Source organism: Wyeomyia smithii, chromosome 1, assembly GCF_029784165.1.
Source record: "Wyeomyia smithii strain HCP4-BCI-WySm-NY-G18 chromosome 1, ASM2978416v1, whole genome shotgun sequence".
NCBI lineage: Eukaryota > Metazoa > Arthropoda > Insecta > Diptera > Culicidae > Wyeomyia > Wyeomyia smithii.
Genome location: NC_073694.1, coordinates 28,401,600 through 28,419,751, shown reverse-complemented (window position 1 = coordinate 28,419,751; position 18,152 = coordinate 28,401,600). Strand labels below are relative to the sequence as shown.

The window sequence follows — 18,152 nt, the reverse complement described above, 5'->3', positions numbered from 1 at the left end:
CCCATTACCATCATCGCAGCCTACTATCCCAAACAAGTCTATGTAAGGGACGGTTCGGCAACGAACCTAAGAAGCGACATCACTACAACATCCTAGGTCCGGCCGCTCCCACCCGGTTGAGCAGATCCGGAGTACACGCAACCATCGACCTGTTCATCTCCAATATGGGCAACATCACCGACCCGGTTGTTCACCAAGAACTCAGCCCACGGACCACTTCCCAGTGGTAGTCGAAGTTGGATCCTCTGCTAACCGATTCCGAGTCTCTCGACGTATTTATAGTTCAGTGAGTTTGGTTCATTAGAACCGATGGTTCGATCGGGAACTAAACCAAGCGAGTCATTTTAAGCATTTTAAGCTGGTTGACAGTGAGACTGTTAAAGGCGATGGCAGACTTGACATTTTACTGCATTGGACGGTCTTGGTAGAATGATGTTCGGCCTTCCGTAATGACTCATGTTATTTTCTTTCATCATATTTTTTTTATTTGCGAATTCCAGGTTTAGGTTTTTGAGAATAATCGAGATTCTCCCAGCACAATTTATTTACCCTATGGCCTAGACGAACGATCGAACAATTCTACTTTCTACTTAATTTATCTGTAAACTTTGTAGTAAAATTCGACTCCAGCCGACTGTCTTTCATACTTTCTCCAATTCGAGCTTGAACTCTATAAGGCTCAACATTTCATCGGTTGCGCGAAGGCACAGCTAAAATAAAGGCAAACTCACAGCTCATTCACTAAGCTAATCATCATTTTTCGTCCTAATACTGTGTGCTGATACTTGAAACTTAACTAAGCCGAAGAAATATTAAGATAAGGTGCATGTAACTAATTTATTTATGTACTGTGCTAAACCTAGTGGTGTGACTGCTAAATGACACAAAATTAAGAAATCCTACGAAATGTTTTAAGTAAGTACTAACAACTAATCAAAATTGTTCTCCAATATCGGCGTTCAGTTTATTCCATTTAAAAACACGACTCTAAATATATATATCGCAGTCTTATGCTTACATGATAACCGTAAGGGTCACACTACCTACAGGACAAATTTGATTCCTCGTACATAATATAATTACGAGCCTGCCCGAAAATATCGACTGGATTGGCCAGTTCCTACGCAGCAACGCTCGGATTCGCTTCCACCACTTTCTTGGTGCGCAGTCGCTTCACTGCAAACTCAACCAGCCAGGCAAACACACACATAAAGATGCACACCGATTGAGCGTGAATGCAGATCGGAAAACTGTCGGTCCAATCCCGGATGGCTCCGATCAGGGGCCCAAACGCGATCACAAACACACCCTTGCCGACCATGTGCCACCCGAAGGCAGCCGGTAGCTTCTCCAGCGATGAGTACTCCGACACGCACAGAGTGAAATTGGCCAACGCAATCCCACGGAAGAAACCGGTAATCGAGAGCCACACCATCAGTTCCGTGTAGCCTCGCTGTTCGGCAACGACTGTAGAAGACAATTCCGTTAATTTTGTGGTGAAAAATCTTACCAAAGCACCAGAACTTACCGGACCGTGTTATGGCCACGAAAACCAACGAAACCATAAACAACAGACGCTTCCGAATTCTCAACTTGTCCCCGATCGGTGGCACGATAACACGCGCCGCAATGTCCGTCAGGGCTGACACCGAAAGGAAGAACGCCGTTTCACTCTTATTGAAGCCCAGGCTGGCCAAAAAGAACGGTGTCACCATCTTGAAGTTCATCTCGGCAACGTAAAAAATCGAAAGCCCAAAAAGAATGTTCAAATAGGTCAGATCACGCAGCAGTCCGACGTCCATCAGGGCGGTAAAGCGCTGCAAAAAAGACACCTTCGGTTTGATCATCTCCAGCCCCAGCTCCGATTTGACGGTTTCGATTCGTTTAGGCGCTCGTGGAACGCGCGCGAAAGAATTCATCGTTGAAACTCCCACGTGCGTGTTCACCCGCCGGATGATCTGATAATCGACGTCCTCCGCATCGACGTCGCCTGTCTAAGAGAGAAGAGCAAAATCGATTAAACTTTAACGCTCCAACTTTCGGTCGCCACACTGCGGCAAATAGTGAAAACCGAACTAAAATACTCACATCAACATGAATGTGCATACAGCTCCCACTACCGGTAAAGTCCATAGTCGAAAGCTGCGAAACAACAGATTCGCGCCGTTTTCTCAATGCCAAGCTCATGCTGGCGGTCGATGTTATCCGTGGAAACGAAGGCCTCGTTCTCATACCCAGTCCTACCCCATTCTGCACACTAACGCTGGAACTGATCCTCGGAAACGTTGGCCTCCTCGGCATTGCATTCGGCTGCGGCGATGCTGCATTCTCCGAAAGCTTTCTGTCCCGCCTGGGAAACAGCAGCGTTTTAATCTCCGGCAGACTATCATTATCGCCATCGTCCTCCTGTTCCAGAATAATGCCCATCTGCGGAGCCTCCAACTCTACCATCTCGACGTCAACTTCCTCCTCGACCAGGTGCCACTTGATAGGCTGCAACAGGGTCGCTCCGACGGCGGCATGCAACGCCAGACCACTGAGCAGTAGAACGGCCCCCCGGAAGTCGTATGTTTCGAGCAGATAACGCACCAGCTGGGGCATTATCAGCATACCGAGTGCCGTACCGGCCATCGATAGACCCACCGCTTGGCCCCGCTTGCGGGCGAAATAGTGGTTCAGCGCTACGAAGGCGGCTGACGTGGCCAATCCAACGCCAATACCTGCGGGGAGAGGAACGGGAGTGAATGACGTTAAAATTTACTTTGTTTATGTATTCGGCAGATTGTTAACAAACATTGCGATTGTGTGTTTTAATGGGGAAACAATTGTAAAACTGTTCAAAGATCGAGTATGAAAAATAATAAAATTAAATTTAGAAGGTCAAGAACCGACAATGTTCATGATGAGCGTAAAAACGACAGCAAAAAGCTTATCAGAATGACATCAAAAAGTATGAAAAAGTCGTTAAAGTTAACAAAAACGCATAAGGAAATAAAAGTCAGTTGGAGCTGGCAGAACTTGCCAAAACAACATAATAAAATGTTTATGCCAAAATGCTATGGAAATTAGAAGACATACTTAAAACGATGTTCTTTTATATGATAGCCAGATAACGTGCAACTTCCATAGATTATTGGAAAAGTAACACATAGCCACAGAAAACAGGCTTAAAAAGCTATTTTTTTTTTTTTTTTGAGTCAGATATGGATGAACATGTGTGTCTAAAATGGCTCAAAAATGTTTCAAGGTACTAAAATATCTCGAAAGACAATCAATAGCGGTTAAAATTTCGAAAGTTGTGATTTAAATTTATTTGACAAACCTGATTCTGATAAAAATTTTGTGTATTTTTTATTTTCGAAGATGAAATAATAGGATATCGAACGTCTTCGTCAGTGGGTTTCTTCGGCCCCCTTCTGCATAAGATTGCTGCAGAAAAACTGCCGAAGAAAACCACTGACTGTTTTAATTGTCAGTTTTTTTCCTCTGGAAACGATCAGAAACCTATTGATATATTAGGATGCCGATTGAACACTTTCATATAAAGTTAGTTTTTTGTATCAAAAAAATTTTTTTTCCTAAATTCTGTTTCAAAAACAGCACTTGCAATCTGCTATGCAATGATCATGATAATTCTAAGCTCATAAAATGCTCTTGGGAAAAAATCTGGATTTTGAGAGTATTGATGAGAAGGAGGGTTGAGGTTGAGAGAAAGCAATGACTATCAGTAATCTGACGCGCTCGCGTTACTCACTCTAAAAGGAATACGTTATAGTAGGGATGAGTGCGGAAGAATGTTGGGGAGAGAATAGTAAAGAAAACCGTATAAGATGAAGTGTTTTCCTGCTGGCATTAGCTATACCGCTTACCGTGCATTCGCACATGCTGTTTAACCCTAAAAAGATAGTCTGCGTCAATTTGACTCCTCGCTTTCAAATAGCGCGAATCCGTTATCGTTTCTCGAAAAACTGATTTCTGGTTTTTGTTATGTTTAAATGTATTTTTACGGTAGTGAACCTTCATTATTCAAGTTTAAACAAAAACTTGCACATCGGAGCTCTATTCCAACAATTCCAGCTCAATCGTGCAGCAGCCCAAAATTCGGTATAGTCACAATACTGCATGCCCACAGACATACAGACACTCGGTGCAACCTTTCGTTACTTAATCTAAAACAGTATATAACCGTTTTCGTTCACTATGCTGTCAAAGAACTAAATATGGTATATTTACCGTACTTCTCAACAAACCTCTGTTTGGAGAATCACAACAAAATTTTCATAAAAAAAATAAAATTTCTCTTCTTACCCTTAATAACACGCAGAGAATCCTGAGTAAGAATCCCCAGGATACCTTCAACTCGGTGACGGAAGCGTGAAAGGAATCGCAAGCACGATCCGGAGGATTCCCACTCAGGTTTCTTAATCAAGAACCCTAGAGCCATATACAGGGCATTCCTGAGGATTCTTTTTTCAGGAATCCTTCTCAAGGACGCTCACGAATCCAATGAGAGGAATCCTAGAGAATCTATGCGAATCGTATGTGTTCGTCCGGATGATTTCAAAATATCTCAAAAACGGATGGACAACTTTTTCCCTTCTCACGCACAGGCGAAACTACCCATGCAGCATCAATTATAGCAACCCATGAGTCGGCAGAAAAAAACTTGACTGATAGAATAGTCGAACTCTAACCGTGGTGTCCGCCGCTTCAAAAACGGACATCGTGTGGCATTTTGCAGACACGGGATACGCCCGTTCCGGCATCCACAACATCTTGACACTATTGGAAAACAATCAGAGCATCGAAAGAAAACCCGGATCCGGACGGCCAACGACCCTGAGCAACAAGAAGCTCCAAAGGATGCTGATGAGGAAGACCGAGGGAAAAGTGGATACATCACTGCGTGCGCTTGGCCAGGAGGTTGGTGCATGCGGGAAGACAAAGAAAAAGTACCTGGCGAACATGGACATACATGGCAAGAAGCTGCAGTCCCATTTACTGTTTTTTTTTTTTTTTTTTTTTTTTTTTTTTTTAAGGGGGGGTTTGTTAGTAGCTTAAGTATTTATGATCCAATCACAAATGGTGACTTCTCAACACTGTTAGAAATTTGTAATTTTAATTGTTAGGATTTGTTTGCTTTCGCAATTAGGACTTATCATTCGTAGGGATTTAAACCTACTTGTCAGAAAAGGGGAAGTAAACTTACAACTAACTTAATTGCTAACTTATTGGCTACAAAGAGAGCTTATCGTAGCAATTGAGGATTGCAACGATTTTTGTCGAAAATTGTTAATAATTTTATTTGACATAGCTTCTAATGGTTCAACACCAGTAAGTCTATGTAATTCGAGTGTACCAAACCAAGGAGGACGCTTCAAAATCATTTTGAGAATTTTATTCTGAATCCTTTGGAGCGTTTTCTTACTTGTTGAACAGCAACTTGACCAGATCGGTACAGCATAAAGCATTGCTGGTCTAAAAATTTGTTTGTAAATCAAAAGTTTGTTCTTTAAACAAAGTTTAGAATTCCTGTTATAAGAGGATATAAACATCTCGTATATTTGATGCACTTGGCTTGTATACTGTCAATGTGCTCTTTGAAAATAAGTTTTTTATCATAAATTAGTCCCAAGTACTTAACCTTGTCGGACTTAAAATAACCCCATTCATCTTGACAACGTGATTATTGTTTGGCTTGAGGAAAGAAGCCCTAGGCTTATGCGGAAAAATTATCATTTGAGTTTTAGAAGCATTGGGAGAGATTTTCCACTTTTGCAAGTAGGAAGAAAAAATATCTAAACTTTTCTGCAATCGACTGCATATGACACGAAGACTGGAGGCAAATCAGGAAGATCTGAAGTGAATATGTTGTACAGGACTGGACCCAAGACTGAACCTTGAGGTACACCTGCTCTGACAGGAAATCTATCAGATTTTGAATTCTGATAGACAACCTGCAGAGTTCGATCAGTAAGATAATTTTTTAAAATTTTGATTAGGAAAATTGGAAAATTAAAAGTTTGCAATTTCGCAATCAAACCTTTATGCCAAACACTGTCGAATGCTTTTTCTATGTCTAAAAGAGCAGCTCCAGTGGAATAACCTTCAGATTTGTTAGCTCGTATCATATTAGTAACTCTGAGCAATTGATGAGTAGTGGAATGCCCATGGCGAAAACCAAACTGTTCATCTGCAAAAATTGAATTTTCGTTGATGTGTGACATCATTCTGTTAAGAATAATTCTCTCAAACAGTTTACTTATTGAAGAAAGCAAACTGATTGGTCGATAACTTGAAACTTCAGCTGGGTTCTTATCCGGTTTCAAAATGGAAGTAATTTTTGCATTTTTCCATAATTTGGGAAAATATGCAATTTTGAAGCAGCAATTGAAAATTTTCACTAAAAATTCCATTGTGCTCTCAGGGAGATGTTTGATTAGTATATTAATGATTCCATCGTCACCAGGTGCTTTCATATTTTTGAAATTTTTAATAATTGATTTAATCTCATTCAAGTTAGTTTCAATTATTTCTGCAGGTAAAAAAATCTGGGAAGAAATTAAATCAAATTGACGTGTGACTTCATTTTCAATTGGACTCACAAAATTCAAATTTGAGTTATGAACACTCTCAAACTGCTGAGCAAGTCTTTGAGCCTTTTGTTCATTGGATACAAGAAAACGTTCACCATCTTTTAAAACTGGAATAGGCTTTGAAGGTTTCTCAAGAATCTTCGACAGCTTCCAAAATGGTTTTGAATATGGTTTCAATTTTTCAACTTTAGTCTCAAAATTTTGATTTCTCAGAAGAGTAAATCTATGCTTAATCTCTTTCTGTAAATCTTTATAAATAGTTTTAAAAACAGGGTCACGAGAACGTTGATATTGACGTCTGCGGACATTTTTCAAACGAATTAGAAGTTGAAGATTTTCGTCAATTATTGATGAATCAAATTTCACTTGAGCCTTTGGAACAGAATAATTCCTGGCATCAACAATTGCACATTTTAATGCTTCCAAAGCGGAATCAATATTCACTTCGTTTTGCAAATCAAGCTCATTATTGAAATTTCTCTCAATATGAGTTTTGTAACTTTCCCAATTAGCCTTGTTATAATTAAAAACAGAGCTCATAGGGTTTAAAACTGATTTATGTGATAAAGAAAAAGTTATTGCAAGATGGTCAGAATCAAAGTCAGCATGTGTGCTCAAATCACTACATACATGACTTTGATCTGTAAGCACCAAATCAATTGTTGAAGGGTTTCTTACAGAAGAAAAGCATGTAGGACTATTCGGAGACAAAATAGAATAGTATCCTGAAGAACAATCATTGAATAAAATTTTGCCATTGGAATTACTTTGAGAATTATTCCATGAACGATGTTTAGCGTTAAAATCGCCGATTATGAAAAATTTCGAACGATTACTGGTGAGTTTTTGTAAATCACCTTTAAAATAATTTTTGAGCTCGCGTGTGCATTGAAATGGTATGCTGCGGCAATAAATAAAATCCCAAGTTCAGTTTGAAATTCAATTCCCAAAGTTTCAATAACTTTCGTCTCAAGATGGGGAAGAGCACGATGTTTGATTCGGCGATGAATAACAATTGCAACTCCACCGCCGGAACCCTGAATCCTATCATATCTATGAACCACGCAATTGGGATCATATTTTAATTTTATGTTAGGTTTCAAAAATGTCTCAGTAATAATTGCAATATGCACATTATTTACTGTTAAAATATTAAAAAGCTTATTCTCATTGGCCTTCAATGAGCGAGCATTCCAATTTAATATTTTAACTGTTTTATTTAAAATCATTGCTAAATTTTAAATTAGAAACAATTTTAATAGTAAAATTTGTGCCTATTTGAATGGCTTCAAACATTGATTTTGGCTGCAACATGGCGTTCATAAGATCGAACATTGCCTGTTGCAAAAAAGAAAGTTTACCTGCCGTAATAGGCCCCAGGCAGTTGACATTAGAAAAAATATTTTCGGTAGCAATATTAGCTGGAGTAATAGGTGTACAATTATTTTCTAGCGTGTTTTGCTTACCCATATAAACGGTCATTTTCGAACTACCAACACTAGGCGGTATAATGTTCGAACTACCTGTAACCTGTGCATAAGTTAAACGGGTATGCAAAGGAGTAGGTAAACTATGCGTCACTGGTACGCTTGGAGAATTTTGTTTTGAAGTTGGTTTTAATTGAGAAACTGAATTTTGTTTACCTTGCCTTGCCTTAACAATTGCTAAACGGACTGGGCATTGATAAAAATTTGACATATGGTTGCCGTTACAATTCGCACAGCGAAAATTTTTACCCTCTTTCACAGGACATGTGTCCTTTTTGTGAGAAGAGTCTCCACAATTAAGACATTTTTGGTCCATGTTACAGAATTTGGAACCATGGCCATAACGTTGGCAAGTACGGCATTGGGTGATATGCTTTTCACCTCCGCCATACTTCCTGTAAATTTCCCACTTTACACGCACATTATACAAAGCATGTGCTTTTCCAAAAAATTTTAAGTTGTTAACCTCATTGCGGTTAAAAGGAATTAAATAATTAACAAGGGAAATTCCAGTTCTCTGACTGTTTTCGCCTCGTGATTTTTGTTTCATTAGAATAACTTGGGTAGGGGCTATGCCAAGTAATTCTGTTAAAGTAAGTTTGATCTCATCAACGGTTTGATCGTTGGTGAGACCTTTCAAGACAACTTTGAACGGCTTGGCGTTCTTGGTGTCATATGTAAAAAAATTGTACATCTTGTTAGTTAAATACTGAACAAGACGATCACGACCCTTTACTGAGTCGGCTAGTAAGCGGCATTCACCTCTACGGCCAATTTGATAGGTAACTTTAACGTCAGAAACAAACGTTGAAAGTTCCTTTTTGAATATATTAAATTCAGAAGAACTAGTTACCACAATAGGTGGAACTTTCTCCTTTTTTAAAGATTTTATATTTTGTATAGTTTCATTATTAATAACTTCCATTTCACCAGCTTCTTGCTCAGGCAAAATATCAAAAGGATTGTCACTACAGACACTCGTAGTGTCAGAAAGAGATGCCTCTCTTTTCCTCCCCGCAGCGATGCGAGGTTTCTTTTTCCGTCCAGCCATTTCAGGTGATACGAAAAAAGTTAAAACAAATGTTAAATTCAAAAGTAGGTAGTCTTGAGAAAGACTGATGGGAAATAACTTTCAGGTAATCTTTAAAAGACACACTGACAAAACACAAACTTTGAAGCTATAGGCAGTCAAGACCAGTCCACAAGCAACCGAAAAAACGTCTGATCTGTAGGACAGTTCAAGACGCACTGACCCCAATTACTGGTTTCGGAGCTGCAAGCAATGACGCAGCGGCAGCAGCAGAATAATAGCGAATTCCTTTAACACACCAGCTCGTTTTGACCTGGAAGCGCACTAACTGCTGTCAAAACTCTTCTTTATTCGTTCGATTTCGACCCGGTTTTGACCTGGAAGCGCCTGCAAAACAGACAGATTTGCACTAAAACTTTTGTCAGTTTTGCTAGTGGGTTCACCAATACTATTACATCGTATCTGTCAAAACGATCAAAACACGCGGGCGATGCTGAATACAAAAGAAAAACGTGATTTATCGCTCTGTGAAATCATGAAACGCAAACGAGAAATAATTGCTGCAGCAAATGTGTTTGTTATGGAACTAATGGCAAATATCTTATAATACCAATATAGTTCACTCCCGAATTTCCCATATAATTTCGAAAAGACGCATAGGGAACACCCCCTTTTGTGGTGAAAAAGGTAACTAAACTCATTGCACAGTGGTAGAGTAACGCAATTTAGGCGGACATGAGCTTTTGTGGTTTTAAACCAATAATTTCATTTAAGAAGTTGTTTCTTATACTTAGTACTTTATTTATGTGCCAATGAAAATTAGGGTGGCCCTAAAATCAACGAAATAAAATAAACTAACTTTTTTATTTGTAGAAATAATTGTATATATTCTTCGGCAAAATTGTAAATCAACTAATTATAAGCAACTTCGTCAATTTTGTTCTATTTTGTAGCTATTGAATTCACCGATTAAGAGCAATTTGACGTAGCTGACCTAAGGTTCCAAAAAAATTGAATTTTTGCTTTATTTTTTCAGTTCAAATGTAATAAAGTTTTCTTCGGTTAACCTTAAGAACAAAAAATACGCAACTTTTGACGGAAAAATATTCTCGTTATGTTTTATAGGTGAATAGTTTTTTTTTTTTTTTTTCAATAAAACGTCAATAAAAACATATTTTTAAGCTCTTGAGGTCATCCGAAGAATACTCTGTTATTAAATTTGAGCTGAAAAAATAGAGCCGAAAAACTGTTTTTTCGGAACCCACCCACAGACAGTCACGTAAAACTGCTCTATTTCAGTCAATTAAATAGCTATAAAAGAGTTCGTTTTGTTGCTGAAATTAGTTAATTTACAATTGTGCCGAAGATTGTATACAGTTTTTTCTGCAAATAAAAAAGTTATTTTTTTATTTCGCCGATTTTAGGACCACCTTAATTGTCATTTGCACATAAATAAAGGACTAGCTATAAGAAACAACTTCGAAGAAACTGTGACTCTTAAATCAAAAAATCGCATCGAAAACCTCATGTCCACCCAAATTTCCTTACTGTACCACTGTGCATTGTTGTTGCATTTCTGTAAGCGTGTGACCGATATTCTTACACACGAAACGAATTTCATACATTCACAAAAAATGACAAATCATGTGAAAAAATTACTTATTGCAGATTGCGTACGTGATTCCGGACTAGAAAAGATAAAAGAAGAAACCTACGACGACGCGCTAGTGTAGGGTTACATCAAAAATGTCTCTAGTTGAATCATCTATATAATATGTTTATCTTTAACAACGAATGACCTGGTTGTACTGAGATTCGAGCCCGCAATCTTCTGCTCTGTACCAATTAGTAGAAAATACATGGCTAGTTTGTACTTGGTTCAACATTAAATGTCAGATACTTAAACTAATGTTTTGAAATAAATTACTAGAACTTTCTTAACCTCAATAATGAACTTTGAGTACTTTATGCGAACAGTATACCTGCATGCTTTTTCCTGCGTGCTCGAAGATTGCTGCATATACTTTCATAGCTCCTTAAGAGATTTTTTTAGCGCTCCAGTAGAGCGGAGTAATAATTTTTTTTGTCGACTAGTTTGAAATGTTTGTACCAGCAAATAATTGTCAGTGTTACGTATGTCTTAAGTATGTGGTTGTATCTCGACCATATTTACTTTTTAATAATCGTGTGGAACTTTCACTTGTAAATTCCTTGTTTCCACAATGGCGAATATATGTACATATATGTACACTGGGGTCGCTGATGTTTTTTTTGGATTATTTTTACTCAATTCTGAAGATTATTTGTAAACGGTATCAAATAAGTTTAGTATAAATATATCGAATCTAATCTTTTAAATGCGGTACAAAGCAAAGCGAAGCCTTGGTGCTAGATTCCGATTCGGAACTTGACCTTTTGTTTTTCATACACAGACTTCGCAGCCGACGGTCTAGTGTACAGGACAATTGCGGGGCTAGCGCTACGATCCTACTGACACTAACAGTCTCTCCCAAGCCGAGACTCAAACCTACGACCATCTGGGAAATACACGCGGTACAACCAACCGCGTGAAAAGCAACCCCAGTGTATACTATTGTTTTAAGCTTTCACTTTTTTTCTTGGCGTGAACTAATAATACGATATATTTTTTTATTTCGAAATTCTTAAAATAACAAGAAAACATTTATGGCAAATCTTCCATACTCAAAATTTGGAATCTACTCATTCGAGTTCCCCTTTTCAAATATTAATTATTTTCACTTGACATGTAGAACAGATTAGATGTACTAGTCACCTGTTTTGTCATTAGAAGCACCAATTGCCTTATCTCCACGATAATAAGAAAGTCCTCGAGACAGTTGTGATCAGCTGATTACAGTTCAGGTCGCTACTTTGATAGAACCCCGATCGGGGAAGCGCGAAAAACAAATATCCAATCGATTGCTCCAGTATCGCGAGAATAGCCATCCTTAATACAACAATAAAATACCACTCTTGATTTTTTTGCAGGCATTAAGATTTTGTGTTCGGTTCTGTTATGGGTTTCAGGTTGCAAAAACAATAACACAAACAAACGTACCAACCGTGTGAAACGTCACACATCTACTGCCTTATACATAAGCGAACGTTATTCTCTTTATAAAATTCACAATATGTGCATTTTTTTTTTCTCAGTGTACCCATTTGGGTAGTTTTATTGTCAAAAGTGATTCTTTTTCAAATGTCCTGTAGAACAAGATCAGAAGTGGCGCTCCTAGCGGTCGAAAAGGTGACCGGCGCTTCTGTCATTTTCAATGTGCCTTCATGATTTCACGTAAGCGAACTATATTGGTATTATAAGATATTTGACTAATGGAGTCGAATTTAGATTTGGATTCCGATTTCGAGTTCGAAAGAGCTTTAATCACAATTCTCAGTAAGCCATCGACGTAGTTTGTAGTTGATAAATGTACGGATATACGGAAAAAGTATTTTGACAGCATTATGCTTACATCGCACATGGTCTCACGCACATCAACTCAAGGTTTTAGATCGTCGATCGAAATCGGTTTTTTTATTCCAACCGAAAGTTGGCACTAACCCCGTGGAATTAAGAAATTCGCTAGAAGTTAGTCAAGTCGATTTTCCCGGCGAATCGCGACGTAGCGTTAGTGATGGAACGGTAACGACTGGCAAAGCGCTTCGTATATTACTCCCTCCACGAAGGTAGTGAGCTCCGAGGTGAAATTTTTTCACCAAGTACCCCAAGAAGGTGCTGCTGTGGCTAACAATTAACGAGAAGGGGATGTCAAATCCGCTCTTCTTTCGGTCCGGGCTGGCCGTGAACGGGAAAATTCATAGTACGAAGTGGCTGCCAGAAGTTGCGTCGTTCATCAAGAAATACCATAAGGACGAAGACGCAGTGTTCTGGCCAGATCTGGCGTCGGTCTACTACTTGAAGCGATCGTTGGAGGAGATGGAGCGGCTGAATATCAATGTGGTACAAAAGTCGGCGAACCCGCCCAACTTCTCCCAGCTGCGTCCCATCGAGAATTTCTGGGCAAACCTGAAACTTAAAATCTACTCCAGCGGTTCTCAACCTTTTTTTGTCCGCGTTCCGCTTGGTGATATATTTTTTTTTCAAATCAATTGTACCCCCTGACTTGGAATGTTCTAGCAGAGTGGGAGAAGTGGTAGATCAATTATGTGGTAGTCTAGATTAGATTTCGATTTGGAGTCTTATACGGCAGGCAGCGTGAGACGAATGTCGGAGGAGTAACCAGTGAAATTATTATTTAGCAGAGAACCCGAAAGAGGTCGGCAAGTCCGTGATCGTTACCTCGTACTCGTTGGATGTGTGGTGTGGGTGAGAACACCCGATCGGCGATTGTTAGGGGCGATTGGAGGAGACTAGCCCAAGCACGAGTGATGCGGAGGCGTACTCTGGATTCGGCAGTGGACCGTTACGCATCAAATAGATACAAAAGAACAGTGAGCCAGTTGTTTCGCTTTTTTTTTGTTCCACTTTTGCCATCCATTCGTGTGCGAACTCGTTGTTAGCCGGTTTGTGTGATCGTGTGTGAACTGTGACAAATTAACATTTTTTCTTGCTCTCGCAGCTATGCATAGGAGAGCAGACAGCCGGTGGCAGCTGGTTGCTGGGAGCAGGGTTGATATTTGTTGACACTCTTGAGTGAAAGTGAAAAAAAGCATCCATAAACGTTATTTTTTTACAATCCTTTTAGAGTTCTCCCTTCCCGCTTTTTGCATGGAAGTGAACTGTCAAAACACATCATTATATTTCATGCGATGGAAGCAAGACAACAAAATCAGTTTATCAGTTAACGAAGATTGTCAAGGCATCGGTCAGTGTCAGTGAAAAAGTGTTTCGGTAAGGTTCATTTTGGATGAGTGGACTGTTTGTTGTTCTTTTTCGCTTTGAGGTGAAGATCATTTGGTTGGATTTGTCGTCAAATTTTATTCCGTAACCGTGAACGATGCGCGCGATCTATTTCATCTGAGTATAATAGCACGTTACTAGGACGAAAATCTAGTGTATCTGAAAGAATGCTGCGATCATTGGAAGTGAAAATTGAAAATGATTGGTTGTAATTTTCGAAGAATTTTGCTGGGGAAAATGACTTTTATCAGCACTAGCTGGGAGTTCTATTGCAGTTTCACGCGCGGTTCTGGCTTCGTAGAAGGGATATAAAGCTTTTACTTGGATCAACAGAATCAGCCATCAGCTTTTGGCTTGGAGTAAGTGCTGAGCTACCGCTCTTCAAAAAAGAGCAATAAATCACCCGCTCACTATGAAGAACCAGATCTTTAGATCAGTTCGTGAGTGGATTTGGGATCATTTCCTTTCTATCTTTTTTTTATAGCCTTTGCAGTACTTGTCAGCGATTTTGAGCTCAATTTGGGACCATTTTCTATTTCAGGTCATTTGGCATGGAAATATTCGATTCATAATGGTAACTTACCAAAATTGTACAACATTAAGACATAAATCTGGAAACTTGACGAATGTACACAAAAAGAAAGTTTCAAGATTGAAAAATTGAAATTGATTGATTAAGAACTCTCTGGAATGAAAGGAGGAAAACTTCCTCAATGAACTCGATAAAAATGGGCCATAGCTTGAGACCAGGTTCGCGAATGGTTGGACACGTGACACTTGAGATCCTATTGTGGCCATTCACCTCTGTCCAGTAACTCCTATCCCAACCGCCACGTGGTGCCGACCGGGAGCGGAGATCGGGTAACCAACCCCCGGTGGAAACTTTGGTCGTATGCTGACTGGGAAAGGGGAACGTACGCGGCTGTTTCCCCATGTTGGGGGCGGCGTAGAACAGCGTCTGATCCGGAGCGGGCGGCCGAATCATGAAACGCGGTGCCTCGCCAGCTATATCAAAGACGACAGTCCCGTCGCGAGACTAGGTATCGCAGCCCTAGTAAGGCAGCATACCGAATATTAAATACTACGAACAATCCAGGTATAAATACGGAACAGAATAATTGGCATGGACCTAGGCGAACGAAACAGGACAAAGATAATTGGAAACTCGGTACTTGGAATGTAAGGACTCTACTCGAACCGGCACGCGCAAGTATCCTGGCTAGTAGTGCTGGGACTATCCGGATTAAAATATCCGGATATCCGACCTCGGATATTCGACAAATATCCAAAATCCGGGTCAACCGGATATCCGGATATTATCCGACAGGATATCCGGATTTTCGGATGGTCGGATATCCGGATATCCGGATGTTATTATGTTATTATGTAAATAAATACTTACGAGGGGATGGGGGATTGTGGAAAAAGCCTTTTTTCGCGTTACATTTTATTCAAACGGGCTTAAAAGAAAGAAAAAAAATCCGGATATCCGGATAGTATATCCGGATATCCGACTATTCAATTCTCCGTATCTGGATATTCGGACATCCGAATAGTAGTCGTTTACACATCCCTGATCCGAGCTTCGGATAACCGGATCACGAATATATCCGTATAAAAATCCCAGCACTACGGGCTAGAGAGCTGCGGATGGTGAATGTGGAGGTTGCAGCTATCCAAGAGGTGCGGTGGCCGAAATCGGTAGAACGCGAATTCCGGGCAGTAGGTCCTTTTGCGGACACTTCATTTAAGTACCACATCTACTATAGCGACGGCGTGAAAGCAGAAAGAGGAGTCGGTTTCGTGCTAATTGGAAAACAGATGAAGCGTGTCATTAGATGGAGGCCGATCAGTGACCGTATATGCGTGTTGAGAATTAGGGGCAAATTTTTCAACCACAGCCTTATAAAGGGCGTCCACGATGAAATTGCCACACACAAAATTGATTCGCAAAATTCGATTGAAAAATAACTATTAAACTTCATTTTACCATTTTACTCGTATTTTATTTACAGTCCATATGCAAATGCCCGGACCTTGGCCTTAACCCCGGCCTTAAGACTGCGCACAACCTGTGTATCAACCGTTTTTTTGCATGTAAACCCATACTTTCTTCAGTTCATCGACTGTCTTCACTACCTTAGGTTGATTAAGAAGGTGCTGCTTCATAATCGCCCAGTCCGGAGTGTTGGAAGGGTTGAACATTTTCGGCACGAAATTGACCTTATTGTCCGCATACCACTTCAACACGTCCTTGGAGTAGTGGCATGAGGCCATATCCGCTTCTGGAGGCACTCTTTCATGTACATCTGTCCGTTCATCGTGTCCTGGGTCACGAAAGGTGCACTCCGCTTCCCGCACGTGCAGATGGCTTGCCAAACCAGGAATTTCTTCGCAAATCTGGACATCTTCTGAGTGCGGACATGCTCCGGAACCCTGAACTTATCCTTGGCCGTGAGGAACAGGTTGCCGGGGATCGGTTTGAAGTCGGCCTTCGCATATGTTTCGTCGTCCATGATGCAGCATTCAACTTTCGTCAGCATGTTGAGGTACAACTTCCTGGCACGGGTTTTGGCGGACTTGTTCTGCTTCTCGTCGCGATTAGGGGACTTTTGTACCTTGAACGTTCGAAGCCCAGCCTTAGTTTTGGCCTTCTGGACAAAACTTCGGCTTAGGTGCAGCTTCTTAGCCACATCCTGAACGGAGGCGTTCGGGTTTCGGTTGAAGGCCCCAACTACGCGGTTGTGATTTTTGGTGTTGTGCGGAATACTTTTTCCTTCACTTCTGGGCTTCCGATCGGTGGTCAATCGTTCCTCGAACCGCTCAATCACTCGCGACACCGTGGAATTCGCGATTCCCAACGTTTTAGCGATGAAACGATGCGAGAGATCCTTGTTCTCGTGATGAATGCGCAAGATTTTATCACGCACGAGCTGTTCTTTCGACTCCATTTCCGCGAGTTTTGATCACAGGACTTTAAAACTTGCAGGATGTAAATAATGCACTATGAACTAAATTCACCCAAATTTTCATTAAATTCTACCTAAAGGTTAAAAAGTTAGAGCAATTTCATCGTGGACACCCTTTAAATGTGTACGCACTGACCAACGAGAAACCCGATGACGAAAAGGAGGAGTTCTATGAGCTCCTGGAAAAGACATACAATGAGTGCCCAGGACACGATATAAAGATTGTCATCTGAGATGCGATGCACAGGTCGGGCAGGAAGACTTCTTCCGCCCCGTAACTGGTAGGGAAAGCTTCCACTCTACTACGAACGACAATGGCCTAAGGCTTGTTAATTACGCTGCAGCTAGGGGGATGGCTATCTGTAGCACTTATTTTGCACCCCGGAACATACGTAAGTACACCTGGATGCACCCGAATGGAGAGCTTTGCTCTCAAATTGACCACGTTCTGATTGATGGACGGCACTTTTCAGACGTTACAGACGTGAGGTCGTTCAGAGAACCGAACGTTGACTCGGATCACTATCTCGTAGTAGCCAAAATCCGCGCCCGGCTGTCCAACGTGTTGAAATCCAAGGCAACGAGGAGGATGCAGTTGGACATCCAGCGGCTGTCAACTGAAGGAGTGGCTGAAGAGTACTCGCAGAAGGTTGATGAACGGATTGAGGAAAGAGTTGAAGGGAACCTGAATGAACAGTGGAGACACATCCACAGTTCGATCAGCACTACAGCGTGAGAAGTGTTGGGTACAACTGCGGCAGCTGCGTTCAATGAGTGATTTGACGCTGAGTGCCAGCGAGTGACGGAGGAGAAGAACCGCGCCAGGGGTCACATGTTGGCCACGGCTGTGACTCGTCAGAGCGTGGGTAGATATCGAGATGCTAGAGCCGTTGAAAAGAGACTCCATCGCCGGAAGAAACGACAGCGTTGGGAGCGTATTCTTGCGGAGGCGGAAGGTTGCTTCTCCAGGCACGATGCGAGGAGCTTCTACAAGAAGGTCAACGGAATCAGGAATCGCAACGTGTCAGCCCCTGTCATATGCAACGATAGGGAGGGGAACCTGATAACCGATAAAACAGAGGTGGCCAGGCGTTGGAAGGAACACTTCAGTGTGCTATTTAACGATGAGGAAAACAGTGTAGTCGAAAGGACCAGGATGACTATTGAGAATGATGGTCAAGCTGTGGATCC

The 18,152-nt window shown here is 40.9% G+C and overlaps 1 protein-coding gene across 4 annotated transcripts in view; it reads right to left on the bottom strand.

The window, feature by feature from the left end:
- Positions 1-501: 501 nt before the first annotated feature.
- The window catches only part of LOC129718981 (uncharacterized), an 82,697-nt gene continuing 65,046 nt past the window's right edge, over positions 502-18,152 (bottom strand). For all 4 annotated transcript variants that reach the window (XM_055670301.1, XM_055670293.1, XM_055670287.1 and 1 more), the window contains 3 exons: positions 2,089-2,720; positions 1,529-1,994; positions 502-1,467 (listed from right to left, as the gene is read on the bottom strand). In XM_055670301.1, coding sequence (XP_055526276.1) covers positions 1,121-1,467; positions 1,529-1,994; positions 2,089-2,720 — 1,445 coding nt within the window. In that variant the 3' untranslated portion in view covers positions 502-1,120. The remainder of the gene's footprint in view (positions 1,468-1,528; positions 1,995-2,088; positions 2,721-18,152) is intronic.